General features: G+C 43.4%; 1 protein-coding gene across 1 annotated transcript in view; it reads left to right on the top strand.

The window, feature by feature from the left end:
* The window catches only part of LOC119771377 (nuclear factor of activated T-cells, cytoplasmic 1-like), a 34987-nt gene extending 19381 nt beyond the window's left edge, over window positions 1–15606 (top strand). The window contains exons 6-7 of the mRNA XM_038267255.1: window positions 4519–4659; window positions 15504–15606. Of these exons, the coding sequence (XP_038123183.1) occupies window positions 4519–4659; window positions 15504–15580 (218 nt within the window). The 3' untranslated portion in view covers window positions 15581–15606. The remainder of the gene's footprint in view (window positions 1–4518; window positions 4660–15503) is intronic.
* Window positions 15607–16265: the final 659 nt, after the last annotated feature.

The following is a 16265-nucleotide window of genomic DNA, read 5'->3' as shown; positions in this document are numbered from 1 at the left end:
CATACAGTTTTGGTTTGTTCCTAAAAAGTTAAAAACAATCCACTGGACTTTGTTTCCAAGTTTGAAGACGTTTCTCTTCCATCCAGGAAGATTTTTCAATTCCAAATGTCAGAAATAGCGTTTAGTTCCAGGTTTTATCCAGCAGCCCAACAAAGCCTGGTTTTAGTTTAGAAAACATGCAAATAGAAACGGATGAACGGGTCCCCCCCTTTGGAATGGGGGTCGTTTGGAACGCCCCATACCTGTCTATGTCTCTGAAGGGGGGGTCTACGAAGTGTATGAGAAGAAAAGAAAGGCCTCAGAAAAGGCAGATATATTGCAGAAGGCTCGGCGCAAGGCATTATGGGGATTTGCCATCACAGCGGCGAATAATAACAAAGATGGCGCAGGCGCCGCGCGGTGGAGGAGGATTTACGTGACAAACGGAGCAAAAAGCAGTGATCATCTGTCCGAACGGTCAGTTAACTGATTTCGCCATAACTTTCACTACATAGTCCCCGCTGTATGTGGATGCAGTGAGCTTGTATGAGTTATGGGAACAGCACCCTTTAAACAGAGCGTGCACGAGCCCATTTTCCTCGTGCACGCTCTTGCACGGTGAGGGCGGGTCTTTTAAAAAAATTTGTGAAAATCCTCCAAAATACCTTTAATTTGAGCAGGTAAATGAGACAAAGTGTGATAATTAGATATACATTTTAAATAAGAAACATTTCTTGTTGTTTTTTTTAATCAACTGGCTAAATTTAATGGAAACAACATATTAAAATACAATTTAAATATTTTAGTTTGGGTGTATTTGGGTTTAAATGAAGAAAATAACCTTTATCTTTATAAATAATCAGAAGCAGGTTTATTCGCCACGTTTGGGCTCAAAAGAACTAAATATTTAATGCTGGGATTCGATTAGGGCGAAAATAATTATTCGCATTAATCATAATTAATAAATTATTGAAATAATCAACTAATTTATAATCGATTAACCGTTAACTGGATATAGAGACTGTAAAACCTGCCTTTAACTGACAGATCAACTCCTAGAGCAGCAATTATACCAAGATTACAAAAAATATTTAATGGAAACAACAAATTTTAATAAAAATTGGCTTATTTGTATTTCTATTTTTGCAATAACTTTTTATTTTCTTAAGGCAGCAGTTCTTAAACATTTCAGCCTGTGGTCCCAAAACTCACAACACAACAGACTAACAGCCCCCTAAACACCAATATAATTAATTCATCCTAAATTGATTTATACGTATAAAACGAAGAAATTGTAGTTTTTTTTTTTTATGACATGAAATTATTTCATTCATCATTTTAAATGTATTTTAATTATTTAATCATGCATTCTGTCATTAATCTAATATTATGTAAATATGTGCTGTAGATGAATAAATAATTGTTACATCTACTTATTTCATGATATATTTTGGCGTCATGGATTACATCACAATGATTGTGAAAACCAGCTCACCATCGTCCACAGGAAACCACTGTGTTATAATTCACCTGGTCAGCAGTTACCTGAGATTTCAGCTGAAACGTGATGTCACAGATTTCTCCTTTACAGATCAGACCTTAAAGATGCGACAGAAGCGATAAAATGAGAATAGATGTGAGCAGAATGAGGTTCATGTGACTCTTCTGGGTAAAACTCACTAACGGCGTGGTGCACTGGAGCTGACCTTCGCTGCTCTGGGCTGAACTTCATGTGGTTCTGCTGCTGCCAGAGAGATTAAGCCTTATGAGGAAAATTAAAGACAGTCGTTAAACCCTGAAATAAACCATTGTTTGTTTCTGAGTTCCTCAATCGGTTTGGTGAAGGAGAGTCGCAGAAAAACCCAGAGAGCAGAGAGATTTCCAAACACAAAGAAGAACTAAAGCAGAATTACAATCCTGGACCTCAGTGAGTTTTAGTTTTCTGCAGGTTTCTGCAGACGGTTGCTGAAGGAAATCCTGGAAACTCGGCCTTGAGCGCTTTAACCTGCTGGACAGCATTTATTTTTAATTATTATTCTAATTATTAATTAATCAATTATTATTCGGATAGCCGGAGATTTTTTTGAAGAAAACTTTAAGAAATTAAACCAGGTGAAACTCAAACTTTTCCACTTGACGAGTTCTGGATAGAGTGATGTCAGAAAGTTAGCTTCATGCCAAAATGCAAGACTTCATTTAAATTCCATTCTATTCAGTGTATTTCTATAGCTCCAATTCACATCATGTCATCTCAGGTCACTTTCCAGTTCACCAGATCATCCAGTCAGATTGATTCAAAGTTTTCTATCTAAGGAAAACCAGCTGGTTGCATCGACTCATTGACTCTTCAGCAATCCCTCACACTAAGCATGCTTGTAGCGACAGTGGAGAGGAAAAACTCCCTTTGAACAGGAAGAAACCTCCAGCAGAACCAGGCTCAGTGTGAGCGGCCATCTGCTGAGGCCCACTGGGGTTCAAGGAGACAGAAGCAGACCTAGAAAAAGAAGCATAGATACAAATGGCAACTGTCAACCAGCTCCACAGGCGGCCCCGTCCAGGAAACACACGGCCAGGCAGACGAGCTCCGAGCCAGCTCCCATGTCAGAGGATGAAGAGAGCACATCCAGTTAGTCACAGTCAGAGAAACAGGACTACACTGGAAAACAGGCCAAGCTCCAACATCTAGAAACAAAGGTGTTGATGGCAGCAGCACAGCTGATATTTCTCTCCAGGATGGAGTCACAGCCAAACAGGAACAGACCAGATAAAGCTACTATGAGAAAAAACAGAGAATTTAAAGTCATAGTGAAATCATATTTAAATGTCAAACCATTCTGACTTAAACATGTATATAAAAGTTCTCTCTATCAGACCATATTGTACCAAAAATTAGAAAATTTCTATTGAAAAGGAAAAAAAAAATCCTGTCTTAAAATCTGTGTTTTTTTTCGTTATCTTCTGCAGGCCAGTTAGTTCTACGTCAGCCTGAACACCTAAATTCAGCCAATCATATATCAACGGTCATCTGTCAATCAAATGCTTTCGGTCATAGCATCTTGATTCATGTGTCGCAGCTAATATACGCAACGGTTGAAACCAGAATCCTTTCCTTTCCCATTGAGTTGCGTCCCAGTGTTCACGGGGATGGACGTCTGTGTCTTCGGCAGGCGTAGAGCTAACAGAACTGGCAGCGTTGCGAGGCAAGGGCTCAAACATGTACGGCTGGAAGCCTTCTACACCAAACCAAGCTTCTGCCGCCCTGGCGTCCTCTTCCACAACATCTTCGTCCCCGCTTTCCTCCTCTAAATAAAAAATGGATGACGGAGGAGACTCATCCACGACCTCCGACACTAAACTCTCCTCCTCTTGCATGTTTCCGCTGTCCATAGCGTTCCTTGACAGTGTCGTTTCTAAGTCACCAATTTAGTGCTACTTGGTCCCAATGGAATTTCCCATTGTGAACCTGCTAGCACTAAGTTGCTAACTGGTTAGCAAGATGCTTCCCACAAACTGGCTACAACCAAACTTGCTTGAGAACCTTCTGCCACAACAATTGATAATCGACCAATCACATTCACGTTATTCACTTGTGTAAATTTGGGCATCACTCGGAGAATTCAGGAATGCATCATTTGGAACGGCCGCTTCCCTACGACTTTAATTCTTTCATGAAGTTTCGTCGTCCCTGGATACCAAAATAAGCGCTGCAGAGCTGCACGGTGGACCATACTGAAGCAATTTAAAAAAGCTTTACTTTTTTGAGCTGTTCAATGTGTTTTTTAGCTTTATCTCTTTTATTGTTTACATAAAAGATTTGGCTTTTTTTTTTATCTATGTTACCTGTTAAAAGATTTCTTTTTTTTTTATAATTGAGTCCACACATGTTATGCTTTGTGACATTTATCTCAGTGGTCACTTTTTGAACACCACAGCATATTGAGTAAACACAAATACTGTGAACCAATACATTAATATTTCCTATTCAGCCACATAAGCATCATCTTTATGTCCCTGATTGAAAATGTTAAATAAATGATAGTACATCTTTTTTTTTTTCTTAAATTCAGAATGTTTATGTACTTTTTTACAATTTTGGTATAATTCCTGCTCTAAGTGAGTCACGCTGGCGGCTCAATGCATGTTTTATAGTCTCTATTTTCCAGTAAATCGATGAATCGATTACTGAATTAGTTGAGGATTATTTTAGTAATCAAATAATCAGGATTAATCTCATTAATTCCTTCAGCCCTAAATGTGTGAAGAAAAAAAGTGTTGAAAGTTTACAGATGAGTTTAAAGTTTGGAAGCTAATTGAGATCAGAGGGAGAACCCAGAGGCTGCAGGAGGCTTCAGCACAAACATCTGGCCCAGCCGTGGGCACATTCCCACTTTATATTTATAGAACATGAGATAAAGCATCGTCCGTCACCGAGGGGAAGAAGCTCTGGGCTTCAGGCTGGGTCTGGATGCTCAGGTCTGCATGGGGAGTGGGTGTCTATGGGCTGAGCGATGACTCTGCGTTCCCATCTTCCTCCCGCAGCCCAGAGATCGGCCCAGGAGCTGCCGCTGGTGGATAAGCAGAGCCTGGAGACGTGTGCGGCCTCCGGAGGGGAGAGGATGATCCTGGACGGGCACAACTTCCAGCACGACTCCAAGGTGGTGTTTGTGGAAAAGGCTCAAGGTAAGAGTTAAGGCTGGAGGAGAGCCCCCCCCCACCCCCCTCAGCTCAGCTGCTGGAGAAACCCCAGGAACCCCCCCCCCCATCCTCCGTCAAAATATCCTCCACGCTGCCAGAGTGCCACATGTGGTGCACATTAGCGCGCTGTATTTTTAACCCGGCAGATTTACATTTGCAGAAGTTTCCATTGCCTGTTCAGCAGAGGAATGATCACAGCGGAGCGTGTTGTGTGTGGGGGGGGTGGGGGGGCTGCTTATGCACGTGACACATAGATCCTCCTGCTGTGTGTGTGTGTGTGCTTTGAATTGGAGTTTTTCTTGCTGGGAGCTGCTTCAGTTTGGAGGCAGCAGCAACCACTCCCAGATGTTCAGCTGCGGTTTACAAACAGCAATCTGCTTGATTAGCTTCTTGAGGAAGAGTTTGGGCTGAGGCCGAGCGGCGTAAACACGTGTGATCGGATTAGAGCGGCGACTCGTTCCAAGGTCGAGGGAAGCAGCTTCATTGTTTCATCCGTGGAAGCAGGAATTGGAGGCTTGCAGCTTCCAGCTCTGCTCCTCTCAGCGTCAATCGCTTTAACTTTTAACCTCTTTATTGCCAATGTTGTATTTTCTTAAATATGTGTTTGAAACAAACCTGGAAGGTTAGAAAGGTTCAACTTTAGCAGATTAACCCTGTAATGCCAAATGTATCATATTTGATACATACGGTTTCTGAAATGTTTGGCGTCTGACACCTTTTGCATAATTTAATAGTAAAAACTTTGCTCAAAATCCTATTGTACACAATCAGATATACCTGATAACAGCCAGTAGAAGACTACACAAAAAATAATCTTGACTTATTGCATAGTAATATATTATTAATATAAAAAATATATTTCTGTTTTTTCTTTTTACATATTTTGTTAAAAGGGCAAATAAGGACTTCAAACCAAAAAAAAGTAATTATCTGTTTTGTTTTATTCTTGGATCGGGCTTTAAAGGGTTAAAGACAGATTTATGTGGAAATGTATAGAAAAGTAGCATATAGATTCCACATAGTATCAGAGGAGTTAAAAGTATTCATGTTTATTCCTCCAGAATAAATCCTGCTGTTTAAAATTATTTTAGTAGAAGTTAGAGGATCAACTGCAGCTTTTTACTCCAGTAAAAGTGTAAAAGTACAATTTTTAAAACTACTTAAAGAATAAAAGTAAAAGTAATGCAGGAGAAACTATTAAGGCCAGAAACTTTACTGCTCTGCTCTATTAAAGGAACATTTTTCTACCTTTCTGGATGATAACTTCCTTAAAGGAATAGTACACCCAAAACATGATTAGCCTTCATTTTCTACTCACCCCCATGCTGAACAACACTCTGGAGTACTTTTTTGATATCTCAAATGCATCTGGAGATCTGGGAGGCTTCTTGCTGTCTGCTGACATTCAAATAATGGAGGTCTACGGTGCCCGAGGCAGAAAGGTCCATAAAAGTCCACAAAAAACTTGTCCATATTCCTCCATACTGCTCGTCCAATGTATTCCAAGTGTCCTGAGTGGGTAGCATCCAGAATTTACACGAAACGAAGTCATTTAGAATGTTTTTAGAGCATAAACAGTAGTGTATAGGATTTCCTGAAAGCGCGTTCACGACGCTACGGAAACCGCGGCAGACCAAACCAGATGAAAGTGCGCATTCAGCGTCTGCTCTGCCGATAATGCAAGCGTAGAAGAAGAAATGTGCTGTTTACCTGTGCAAAGAAAGAAACAACGAAAGAAAAATGTCTGAGGACTTCAGTGTTGAGGAAGAGCATGAGTTCTTTGCCGAGCTGAATGCGCACTTTCATCTGGTTTGGTCTGCCGCGGTTTCCGTAGCGTCATGAACGCGCTTTCAGGAAATCCTATACACTACTGTTTATGCTCTAAAAACATTCTAAATGACTTCGTTTCGAGTAAATTATGGACGCTACCCACTCAGGACACTTGGAATACATTGGACGAGCAGTATGGAGGAATATTGACACGTTTTTTGTGGACTTTTATGGACCTTTCTGCCTCGGGCGCCATAGACCTCCATTATTTGAATGTCGGCAGACAGCAAGAAGCCTCCCAGATCTCCAGATGCATTTGAGATATCAAAAAAGTACTCCAGAGTGTTGTTCAGCATGGGGGTGAGTAGAAAATGAAGGCTAATCATGTTTTGGGTGTACTATTCCTTTAAGCTTCATTTTCTTCGTTTTATAACTAATGGTAACAGATTCACATTTAACTTTGCATCATCTTGAAAAAAATGATTTATTTTGGTATGTGAGCAACAAGTTGGGGCAGCACTGAGTCCAACCACTGGACTTGCTGTGAACTTTTAAACCCTGCGATTTCATCGTACAGTTTGAGTTATAGCTGCGTGCAATGATTGAACATTTTGCATGTATGGACGGCTTAAAGTAACAGAACCTCACAGTGATGGAAAACTGAATGATGGCGGGGTAGAAAATGACCAGCAGCTCCTCAGGAACGGAGGATTTATAATCAGCCTGTAGAACTTCTCTCGCTCTACTCAGTCCAGAGGACACGGTCCCAGACATCTGGTTCTTCATCCAGATGCTGGGTTTCTAATCTCACTCCTGCTGCCATCTTGGTTCTACAGAAAAGAGGCTTTCCTCTTCAAACCTTCAGGGAGCCAGGCTGGTTCAGGGTCATGACCTTTAAGGTGGAGCATTAAGGTGGTGTTTTGTCAGTTCTGTGATGTTCTGGCTCTGATCCTGGTCTGAATCTGCTAAGATGTCCTTTCCTGAGCAGGTGGATGTTCTCCTCTCTCTGATGGACTCCAGATGGGTCCATAAAGGCTGCTGTCCTGCAGATTTTAGAGGTTTCTCTGCTTCAGCACAGCTGATTAGGATGATTGCAGTTCAGCAAAAGCCTGTTAAGCAGCTTTCACTTAAAATCCACTGTACTGGAGCAGGGAAACATCTAAAACATCTAAACCTGCAGGACAGCGGCCCTCCAGGGCCGACTTTGGGGATTCCTGCGGTAACTCTTCCCCGATTGACGGGCAGTTGCTCCTCTGAGGCCATTGCTGTCGTCTTTCTGTCTATTAACACCCATCTCCTGCAGACCGGCCAACGGGTCCCGCTCCTGCTTCTGCAGAGGGGCTCCTTCTTCTGATGATGATGATTAATGCATCTGATTATTAACTGCTTTTCCAGCTCTACATAGTTTTACCTTTATGAAACATGTAACGACTCTTTTCAATCTCTTGTGAAACTTTGTTCACTAGGGTTAGGGGTAGAACTTCATTCCATGTTCCGCTACCAGCAGCTGCTGCGTCAATCCGGCGGTGTTTAGGACCTGGAGGAGCTGCTGCTGATGGGCGGGCCCTCCTTGTTTTGATGAGGGCTTCCCCGGGTCTGGCACCAGCTTTGGATTCCAGGGCAATCCTACCATGGAAACACCGTTAACCCGACACACACCCCCCCTTCATTAACTCTTTCAGCTCCCTGGGGTTCCTCTGCACAGCTGCTCCATCCACAGACAGACAGCAAAACAGTCCACAAGCAGAGGCCACAGTGCTCTCTGGGGGGAAATGCTTCATCTCATCCGATGGGATGAAGGAACATTTTTAAGATTAACCTTGAAGTTTGAAACTTGTTGGATTCTTCATTGTTTCCCTGCAGAGTTTAGCTCTCCTTGTTTTCCTCTCTTTCTGTTTTAATGGTTGAGTTTCGCATTGAGGCTGTGGAGGAACGCCCTGATGTAACATTTCTCACAAGCACTTTCAGCTTCCTTTATTTTTAAGTGTGTGTTTTTTTTGTTGCTCCCCACGACTGAAGCAGAAGGAAATCCCTCCTTCTAACCGGAGACTCATAAACAGGAAGATGCTCTCTATGATCAGCAAGTCAGGCAGGAAATAAGGAAGCTGCTGACCTGTTTCATTTCAGTGCGGTGCTGGTGGAGTCCTTTATTACCTCTAAGGCTACGTTCACACTGCAGGCCTTAAAGTCGTAGGGAAGTCATATTTAAATGTCAAATCATTCACGTATAAATGTACTCTTTATCGGACCATATTCTCCCAAAAGTTAGAAAATTTCTATTTAAAAAAAAATCCTGTCTTAAAATCTGTGTTTTTTTCTGTTATCTTCTGCAGGCCAGTTAGTTCTACCTCAGCCTGAACACCTAAATTCGGCCAATCATATATAAACGGTCATCTGTCAATCAAATGTTTTCGGTCATAGCATCTTGATTCATATGTCGCAGCTAATATACGCAACGTCTGTGTCTTCGGCAGGCGTAGAGCTAACAGAACTGGCAGCGTTGCGAGGCAAGGGCTCAAACATGTACGGCTGGAAGCCTTCTACACCAAGCCAAGCTTCTGCCGCCCTGGCGTCCTTTTCCACAACATCTTCGTCCCCGCTTTCCTCCTATAAATAAAAAACTCATCCAAGACCTCCGACACTAAACTCTCCTCCTCTTGCATGTTTCCGCTGTCCATAGCGTTCCTTGACAGCGTCGTTTCTAAGGCCCCGTCCACACGAAGTCAAAACGAACACGAAACGCTAATATTTTCCAGAACGTTTGTCTTAAAGACGGAGACGTAAAATAAATGTGAGCGTCCACACGAATGCATGAAAACGCTGCAAAATGTATGCCAGGCCTGTAAGTGGCGCTGTGGTGCCAAAGCAAAAGTAGGCGACGAAATGTTGGGCATGCGCAGTAATATTTATACATGGTTGCCCTGCGGGTCCATTTTCGTGGTTCAGTCAAATTCAGGTGCTGAACTATGTGGTCGATATTGCTCTGTTCTTCCTGGAGATATTCCAGAAGAAGAAAATTCTGTTGTAAGCCCGACAGCAGGGTGAGTAGCATGAACAGCAACCATTCAACACAGTACGGCGCCATTGTTGCTGTGATACTGTGTCGCGCATGCGTGTTTAGAGGCGACGCTATGATGCATGCGTGTAAGAAAAAAAATGCGGTTAGACCTTAATGATGGAAACGCGAAAACGCCGTTTCAAAATCTTCCCACTCTGAAGGCTGAATAAAGAAAAAGTTTGTTTACAGACCCCCGAAACGCCGGCTTCTTATGGATGAGAGGCTGGTTTGGTGAAAAATGTGTGCGTTTAGGCCAGGGTTCGGCTTCGTGTGGACGGGGCCTTAGTCACCAATTTAGTGCTACTTGGTCCCAATGGAATTTCCCATTGGGAACCTACTAGCACTAAGTTGCTAACTGGTTAGCAAGATGATTCCGACAAACTGGCCACAACCAAACTGGCTTGTGTACCTTCCACCACAACAATCCCGCCCCCTTGATAATCGACCAATCACTCACTTTATTCACTCATGTAAAGTCGGGCACCACTCTGGAGAATTCGGAAATGCAACCATTGGAACAGCCGCTTCCCTACGACTTTAATGCTCAATTCTGATTTTTTTTTTATTGGATTTTTCCAAATATATGTGACTTGTATGTGATCTCCTGTATGAGCTGCAGTCATACAGCTTAAGTGGTCCACATGCGCAGTAGAGGACGCAATGACGTCCAAAGCCAGCGTGCTCTGTGTTTACGGAAGTAAACATCGATAGTAGGACTGGAGCGCATCTTTCCCAACCTTAAAAAGGAACAGACCAGATTAAGCTACTATGAGAAAAAGCAGAGAGAGCAGAACGTTAGAGATTGAACTAATAGATTCTGCAGAGTGGGAGAATAGAGATAGAATGAAGCAGAATGATGAAAAAGGGGTCCCTATGTCCTCCAGCAGTCTAAGCCTATAGCAGCAGAACTATAGAGATAGCTCAGGATAACCTGAGCCACTCTAACTAGAAGCTTTATCAAAAAGTTTTAAGCCTTGCCTTAAAAGTAGACAGGGTGTCTGCCTCACCTTTTTTTGATTTTTTCCACCTGAGGCCACATTGCCAGACCTCGGTACACACAGAAGGTTCCGGTCGGCTAAATCTCACCCAGGAGCCCAGATCCTCTGGAGGCGGGAACATGCTCACATCATGGCCCCTCCACCACCGTGCCTTACAGTTTCTATAGGGTGTTTGTGTCGATCTGCCGTTTGCTTCTGTTCATCACGGTCCAACGTCTCTGCTTTGGTCTCCTCTGTCTGGAGGACATTGTCCCAGGCGTTCTGTCCTTCGTCCATCTTGGTTCTAGAGAGAAGAAACTTTCAGCCAGGCTGAATCAGGGTCATGACCTTTAACCTTGTTGAGTTTGTTTTTTTGGTCATTTTTCTACTCTGATGTTGGCCTGAAGCTCCCTGGAAGATCAGAGCGTTCTGAGATGTTCTCCTGTAGGATTTGATCATTGTCTCTGCAGGACGAAGGACGTTAGATGGACAAAGCATATCCATGGCGTCCAAACAGGCCCACCAGGGTCACTGCTTATATATCTGGCCTGATGCTCCAGAAGGGTGAACGCTGTGATCCAGCTGTGAACCTGGCCGCAGCAGACCGGTTTAAACCTGCACCTAAAGGCTGCAGAGTGAGGCTGGCGGCGGTTTGCTGCACGTGGTCGGCGTGCCTCTGCAGAACAACGAGTCCCGCGGTTTGGCGGTTTCTGACACGTCTCTCAGAACAATGCCCGTTGTCATAAACAAATCAATTACAGACACATAAACAGCTGTGGATTACGCTTCCATGCGTTTACAACATAGGATCCAGAAGCTCTACATGGAGACGGCTGCCACTGTCGCTCCGTGTTTGAATGTTTTCAGGGCGGCAGGAAGGAATAAGTTTGAGTCGCCAGGCGGAGGACAAGGCAGCTCTTTGAGCCGCAGCAGAGCATGTGTTTATATTTACTGGATGTTATGAGGGCTTGGGCACATGCCACCCCGCTCTTTCACTCTGGGCACCACAGCTTCACTCCACCCAGCCCCAGTGAAGGAGCACAAGGAGCCATTTGAATCCACTTATACACAAAACATGACAAATAACCGAAGCCTGTATTGTCTGATTCCTCCGTGACTCTCTGCTGCTCTGTGTTATGTCTGCCCTCAGAGGGGACCGCTGCTAACCAAATGTGACTGCCGAGGCCCAGAGGCTGCCTGGGTGTAGTGGGAGCTGTGGAGGGGTACTGGTTTATAAGCTGGCTCGGTTTTGGGGAGCGGTTTTTTGGCTCCGCTGTTAAACGCGGAGAATCTTGGAGAGAGTCCAGCACAGTGGGTTTGGGAGCTAGAAAACTGTTAGGAGGGGGAGCTGCAGATGAAGGTTTTTTTTCATCGGGTCAGAGCTGAGCAGATGTTGCTCTGCAGCTCTGGAACATTCTGCGGTTATCAGATATCTGGGAGTCTCTCTGCAAACAGCGGCGGCCCACACAGAGTCCTGAGACCCACGCTGATCCTAAACGCCAAAGAGAAGGACTCCTTAAACGACGCTTAGAGGAAGTAAAAATGTTTTGCCGTAAAGTTTCCTCTGTTTAAACCTAAATTTTTTATTTTTTTTCATGAAATGGGAAGGAACACATTCATCACTCTAACTTCCTGTCTGGCGCCTAAAACTGGAAATCCTCAGAAAATCAAATAGAATTTTTTTCCCCTCTACTTTGAGTGAAAAAAAATCCCTTTAATTGTTTAATAATTTCTTTTTTTCTAATATCAAAGGTTCACTTCAGCTGTTTTCTAAAATGTATGTTTTATGCTAATTTATCTAAAACTCAAAACTGTCATCGGATTAAATATATACGGAATAAAAACCACAAATATTCAATTTAGTTCAGTTTATGTGAGCATGCATGTTGCGACAGTGGAGAGGAAAAACTCCCTTTGAACAGGAAGAAACCTCCAGCAGAACCAGGCTCAGTGTGAGCGGCCATCTGCTGAGGCCCACTGGGGTTCAAGGAGACAGAAGCAGACATAGAAAAAGAAGCATAGATACAAAAGGCAACTGTCAACCAGCTCCACAGGCGGCCCCGTCCAGGAAACACACAGCCAGGCAGACGAGCTCCGAGCCAGCTCCCATGTCAGAGGATGAAGAGAGCACATCCAGTTAGTCACAGTCAGAGAAACAGGACTACACTGGAAAACAGGCCAAGCTCCAACATCTAGAAACAAAGGTGTTGATGGCAGCAGCACAGCTGATATTTCTCTCCAGGATGGAGTCACAGCCAAACAGGAACAGACCAGATGAAGCTACTATGAGAAAAAGCAGAGAGAGCAGAACGTTAGAGATTGAACTAACAGATTCTGCAGAGTGGGAGAATAGAGATAGAATGATGAAAAAGGGGTCCCTATGTCCTCCAGCAGTCTAAGCCTATAGCAGCAGAACTATAGAGATAGAATGAAGCAGAATGATGAAAAGTTTTCCATCCTGCAGAAAGACTCTTCCAGAAATACGAGGAACATGTGGGATTGTTGCCACATGTACCAAACCCAAAGGTCATGAAGGTTTAGGGTGTGGACATTTATGCAGCCATGTTATGGCCCATTTTTAATTTTCACGTCTCTTTTTGTGTTTTTAGTTAAATTTTACAGCATGCGGCACAGCAAAAGTAGGAATTGTTTTTATGTTATTTTTGCAACCCTTTCCAGCATGATCGGTAATAAAACGAGGCATTAAAGCAGCGGAGACTGCAGAGGTATGGAGGGGAGTAAAAAAAGCAGTGAATGGATTTAGATTGGGTCACATTTTTGGCTTTTGTTGTTTTCAGCTGCGTCAAGCTCAGTTATGAAACATGGACAGAAAAAAATCCTCGTCATCATTTCTGACTTCCTTCCGCGCACTTCAAGAAAATATGGAACGGCTAGGAAGAGCTGATGCATTCTGCAGAAATCTGGTGCATGCTGCGGAAAAAGCCGCAGTGAACATTTGTGTTTTAGGATTTAAAACAAGAAAGATGTTAAAACTGACCTGGAAGAACCGTCCTAACCTCGCTCCACTGCTCATCAACAGCTCAGCTGTAGAGATGGTCAGCAGCACCACGTTCATCACAGACACCCTCACCTGGACTGGAAACACCACCTCACTGATATAGATGGATTTATTGCTTAGTTCATCCATTGACTGGGAAATGACCAGTGGAACGTCTTCCTGCAGACAGAAATCTGCTGGTTTCTGCAGCCAAATGCTGAACAGGGAGGGATTATTACTGCGCATCTCTGTGGGGGTGGGAGTACCAATATGGCGGCCGGTGGCTTCACTGCAATCCACTGAATAAATACAGATCAGTGGGTCCAGCAGGTTCTACAACAGCTCTCCATCCATCCATCCATCCATCCATCCATCATCCATCCATCCATCCATCCATCCATCCATCCATCCATCATCCATCCATCCATCCATCCATCCATCCATCCATCATCCATCATCCATCATCCATCCATCCATCATCCATCCATCCATCCATCATCCATCCATCCATCCATCATCCATCCATCCATCCATCCATCCATCCATCATCCATCCATCATCCATCCATCCATCCATCCATCCATCATCCATCCATCCATCCATCCATCATCCATCATCCATCATCCATCATCCATCCATCCATCCATCCATCCATCCATCATCCATCCATCCATCCATCCATCCATCCATCCATCCATCCATCATCCATCCATCCATCCATCCATCCATCATCCATCCATCCATCCATCCATCCATCATCCATCCATCCATCATCCATCCATCCATCCATCCATCCATCCATCATCCATCCATCCATCCATCCATCCATCCATCCATCCATCCATCCATCATCCATCCATCATCCATCATCCATCCATCCATCCATCCATCCATCCATCATCCATCCATCCATCCATCCATCCATCCATCATCCATCCATCCATCATCCATCCATCCATCCATCCATCCATCATCCATCCATCCATCCATCCATCCATCCATCCATCATCCATCCATCCATCCATCCATCCATCCATCCATCCATCATCCATCCATCCATCATCCATCCATCCATCCATCCATCCATCCATCCATCCATCCATCCATCCATCCATCCATCCATCCATCATCCATCCATCCATCATCCATCCATCCATCATCCATCCATCCATCATCCATCCATCCATCATCCATCCATCCATCCATCCATCATCCATCCATCCATCATCCATCCATCCATCCATCCATCCATCCATCATCCATCCATCCATCATCCATCCATCCATCATCCATCCATCCATCCATCCATCCATCCATCCATCCATCCATCCATCCATCCATCCATCCATCATCCATCCATCCATCATCCATCCATCCATCCATCCATCCATCCATCCGGCCTGTTGAAGAGCAGAAACGTGGAGAACTTTGCCCGCAGCTTCTCATGTTTTCTGCAAACTGCAGTTTATTTCCCACAGAGAGTCATTTTCACTGACCTTTAATGTTCCTTTTAAGTCTCGCTTAATGATTCAGAGCTTTTCCTCCCTGTCGAATAAATCGGTTTCAGTTATAGATTTACTCGCACCTCATTGGGCAGAGGGACAAGTCAAACCTCTGGCAGGCCAAAGTTTCCAACAGCCTCATTTAATAAACTGATGGGAAAACGTGCGTAATGTGGCGCAGAGGAGAAGAAGGAGAAGCAGAAAAGGTCTGTTTAGAAACCGTCTCATGAAAACAGCAGAAAGATTCCTCAGAGAACAAAAAGACGGTTTAAGTTGAGTTTCCAGTGGCTGTCCATTAACGAGCCAAGCAGCTGCTCCAGCATGCCGGGGCTCTGATGCCATCAAGCCGCCGCCGCCGCCGCTGCTCATCCGTTTGGAATGACCTGGATTATTTCCGGAGCTGCAAATGATTTTACTTTGGAGCGGATTTATTTGTGTGTGATGTAACATCCTTTATTCTGTTTTTTTCTGATCCGTCGTGTTTTCTCTGCTCTCTGATGTTTTTTTTTTGTTTGTTTGTTTAGATGGACACCACATCTGGGAGACTGAGGCCAAAGTCGACAGAGACACGCTGAAGCCAGTAAGCAACACATCTGTGTAGGAAACAGCTGTTTCCAATGATCTAGCATTGGGAAAAGTAAAATAAACCAATACTTGAATGATTCTCCATAAATAAACCTCCCCACTGATCTAGTCCATCGTCCTTTTTTTAAACAAATCTGAATCAGCATGTTTCATCATTCAAGCTCTTTTTTTCCTTCAGTAATATAAACATTTTACGTTCTGTAAACATAAAGCTAAAACTAGTAGGTTGCTGATAATAATAGTTAGATGATCTCAAATCAAAACATCTCAGCAAACTCCGCATCATTACAAGCAAACGTCTATATTGAAATAGTTTTTATTCTGCTAAAATAAAAATAAAAATCACTAATTCCAAATAAATCTAGTGAAACTACAGTTAATCAGATGTACTCCCAAGAAAAAAAACCTGTGGGTTCACCTTAATTCAATCCTCCGCTCTGTGAAAGCACAGGGTGACTGTAGAGCAAAACACCATTTCTAGGAGCAGTGGCCAAACAGAATATATATGTATATATATATTTAGTCTTCAATTACTGTGTTTGTTTAAAAGTAGGTTTGAAGTCCAAATGAAAGAATAGAAATGTCAGGTAAGATCTGCATGTCTCTGTAATCTATTCTGAATAAAACACACAATCCTGGATAACATTTCCATGTCAGAATGAGCTCTGATTCTAACAATTAGCTACATTCAGCCTGAAGTG

This window comes from Cyprinodon tularosa, unplaced genomic scaffold, assembly GCF_016077235.1.
Source record: "Cyprinodon tularosa strain WSP-4 unplaced genomic scaffold, ASM1607723v1 ctg668, whole genome shotgun sequence".
Taxonomy (NCBI): Eukaryota; Metazoa; Chordata; class Actinopteri; order Cyprinodontiformes; family Cyprinodontidae; genus Cyprinodon; species Cyprinodon tularosa.
The sequence above is the reverse complement of the archived record's forward strand: the minus strand, read 5'-3'. Positions and strand labels throughout refer to the sequence as shown.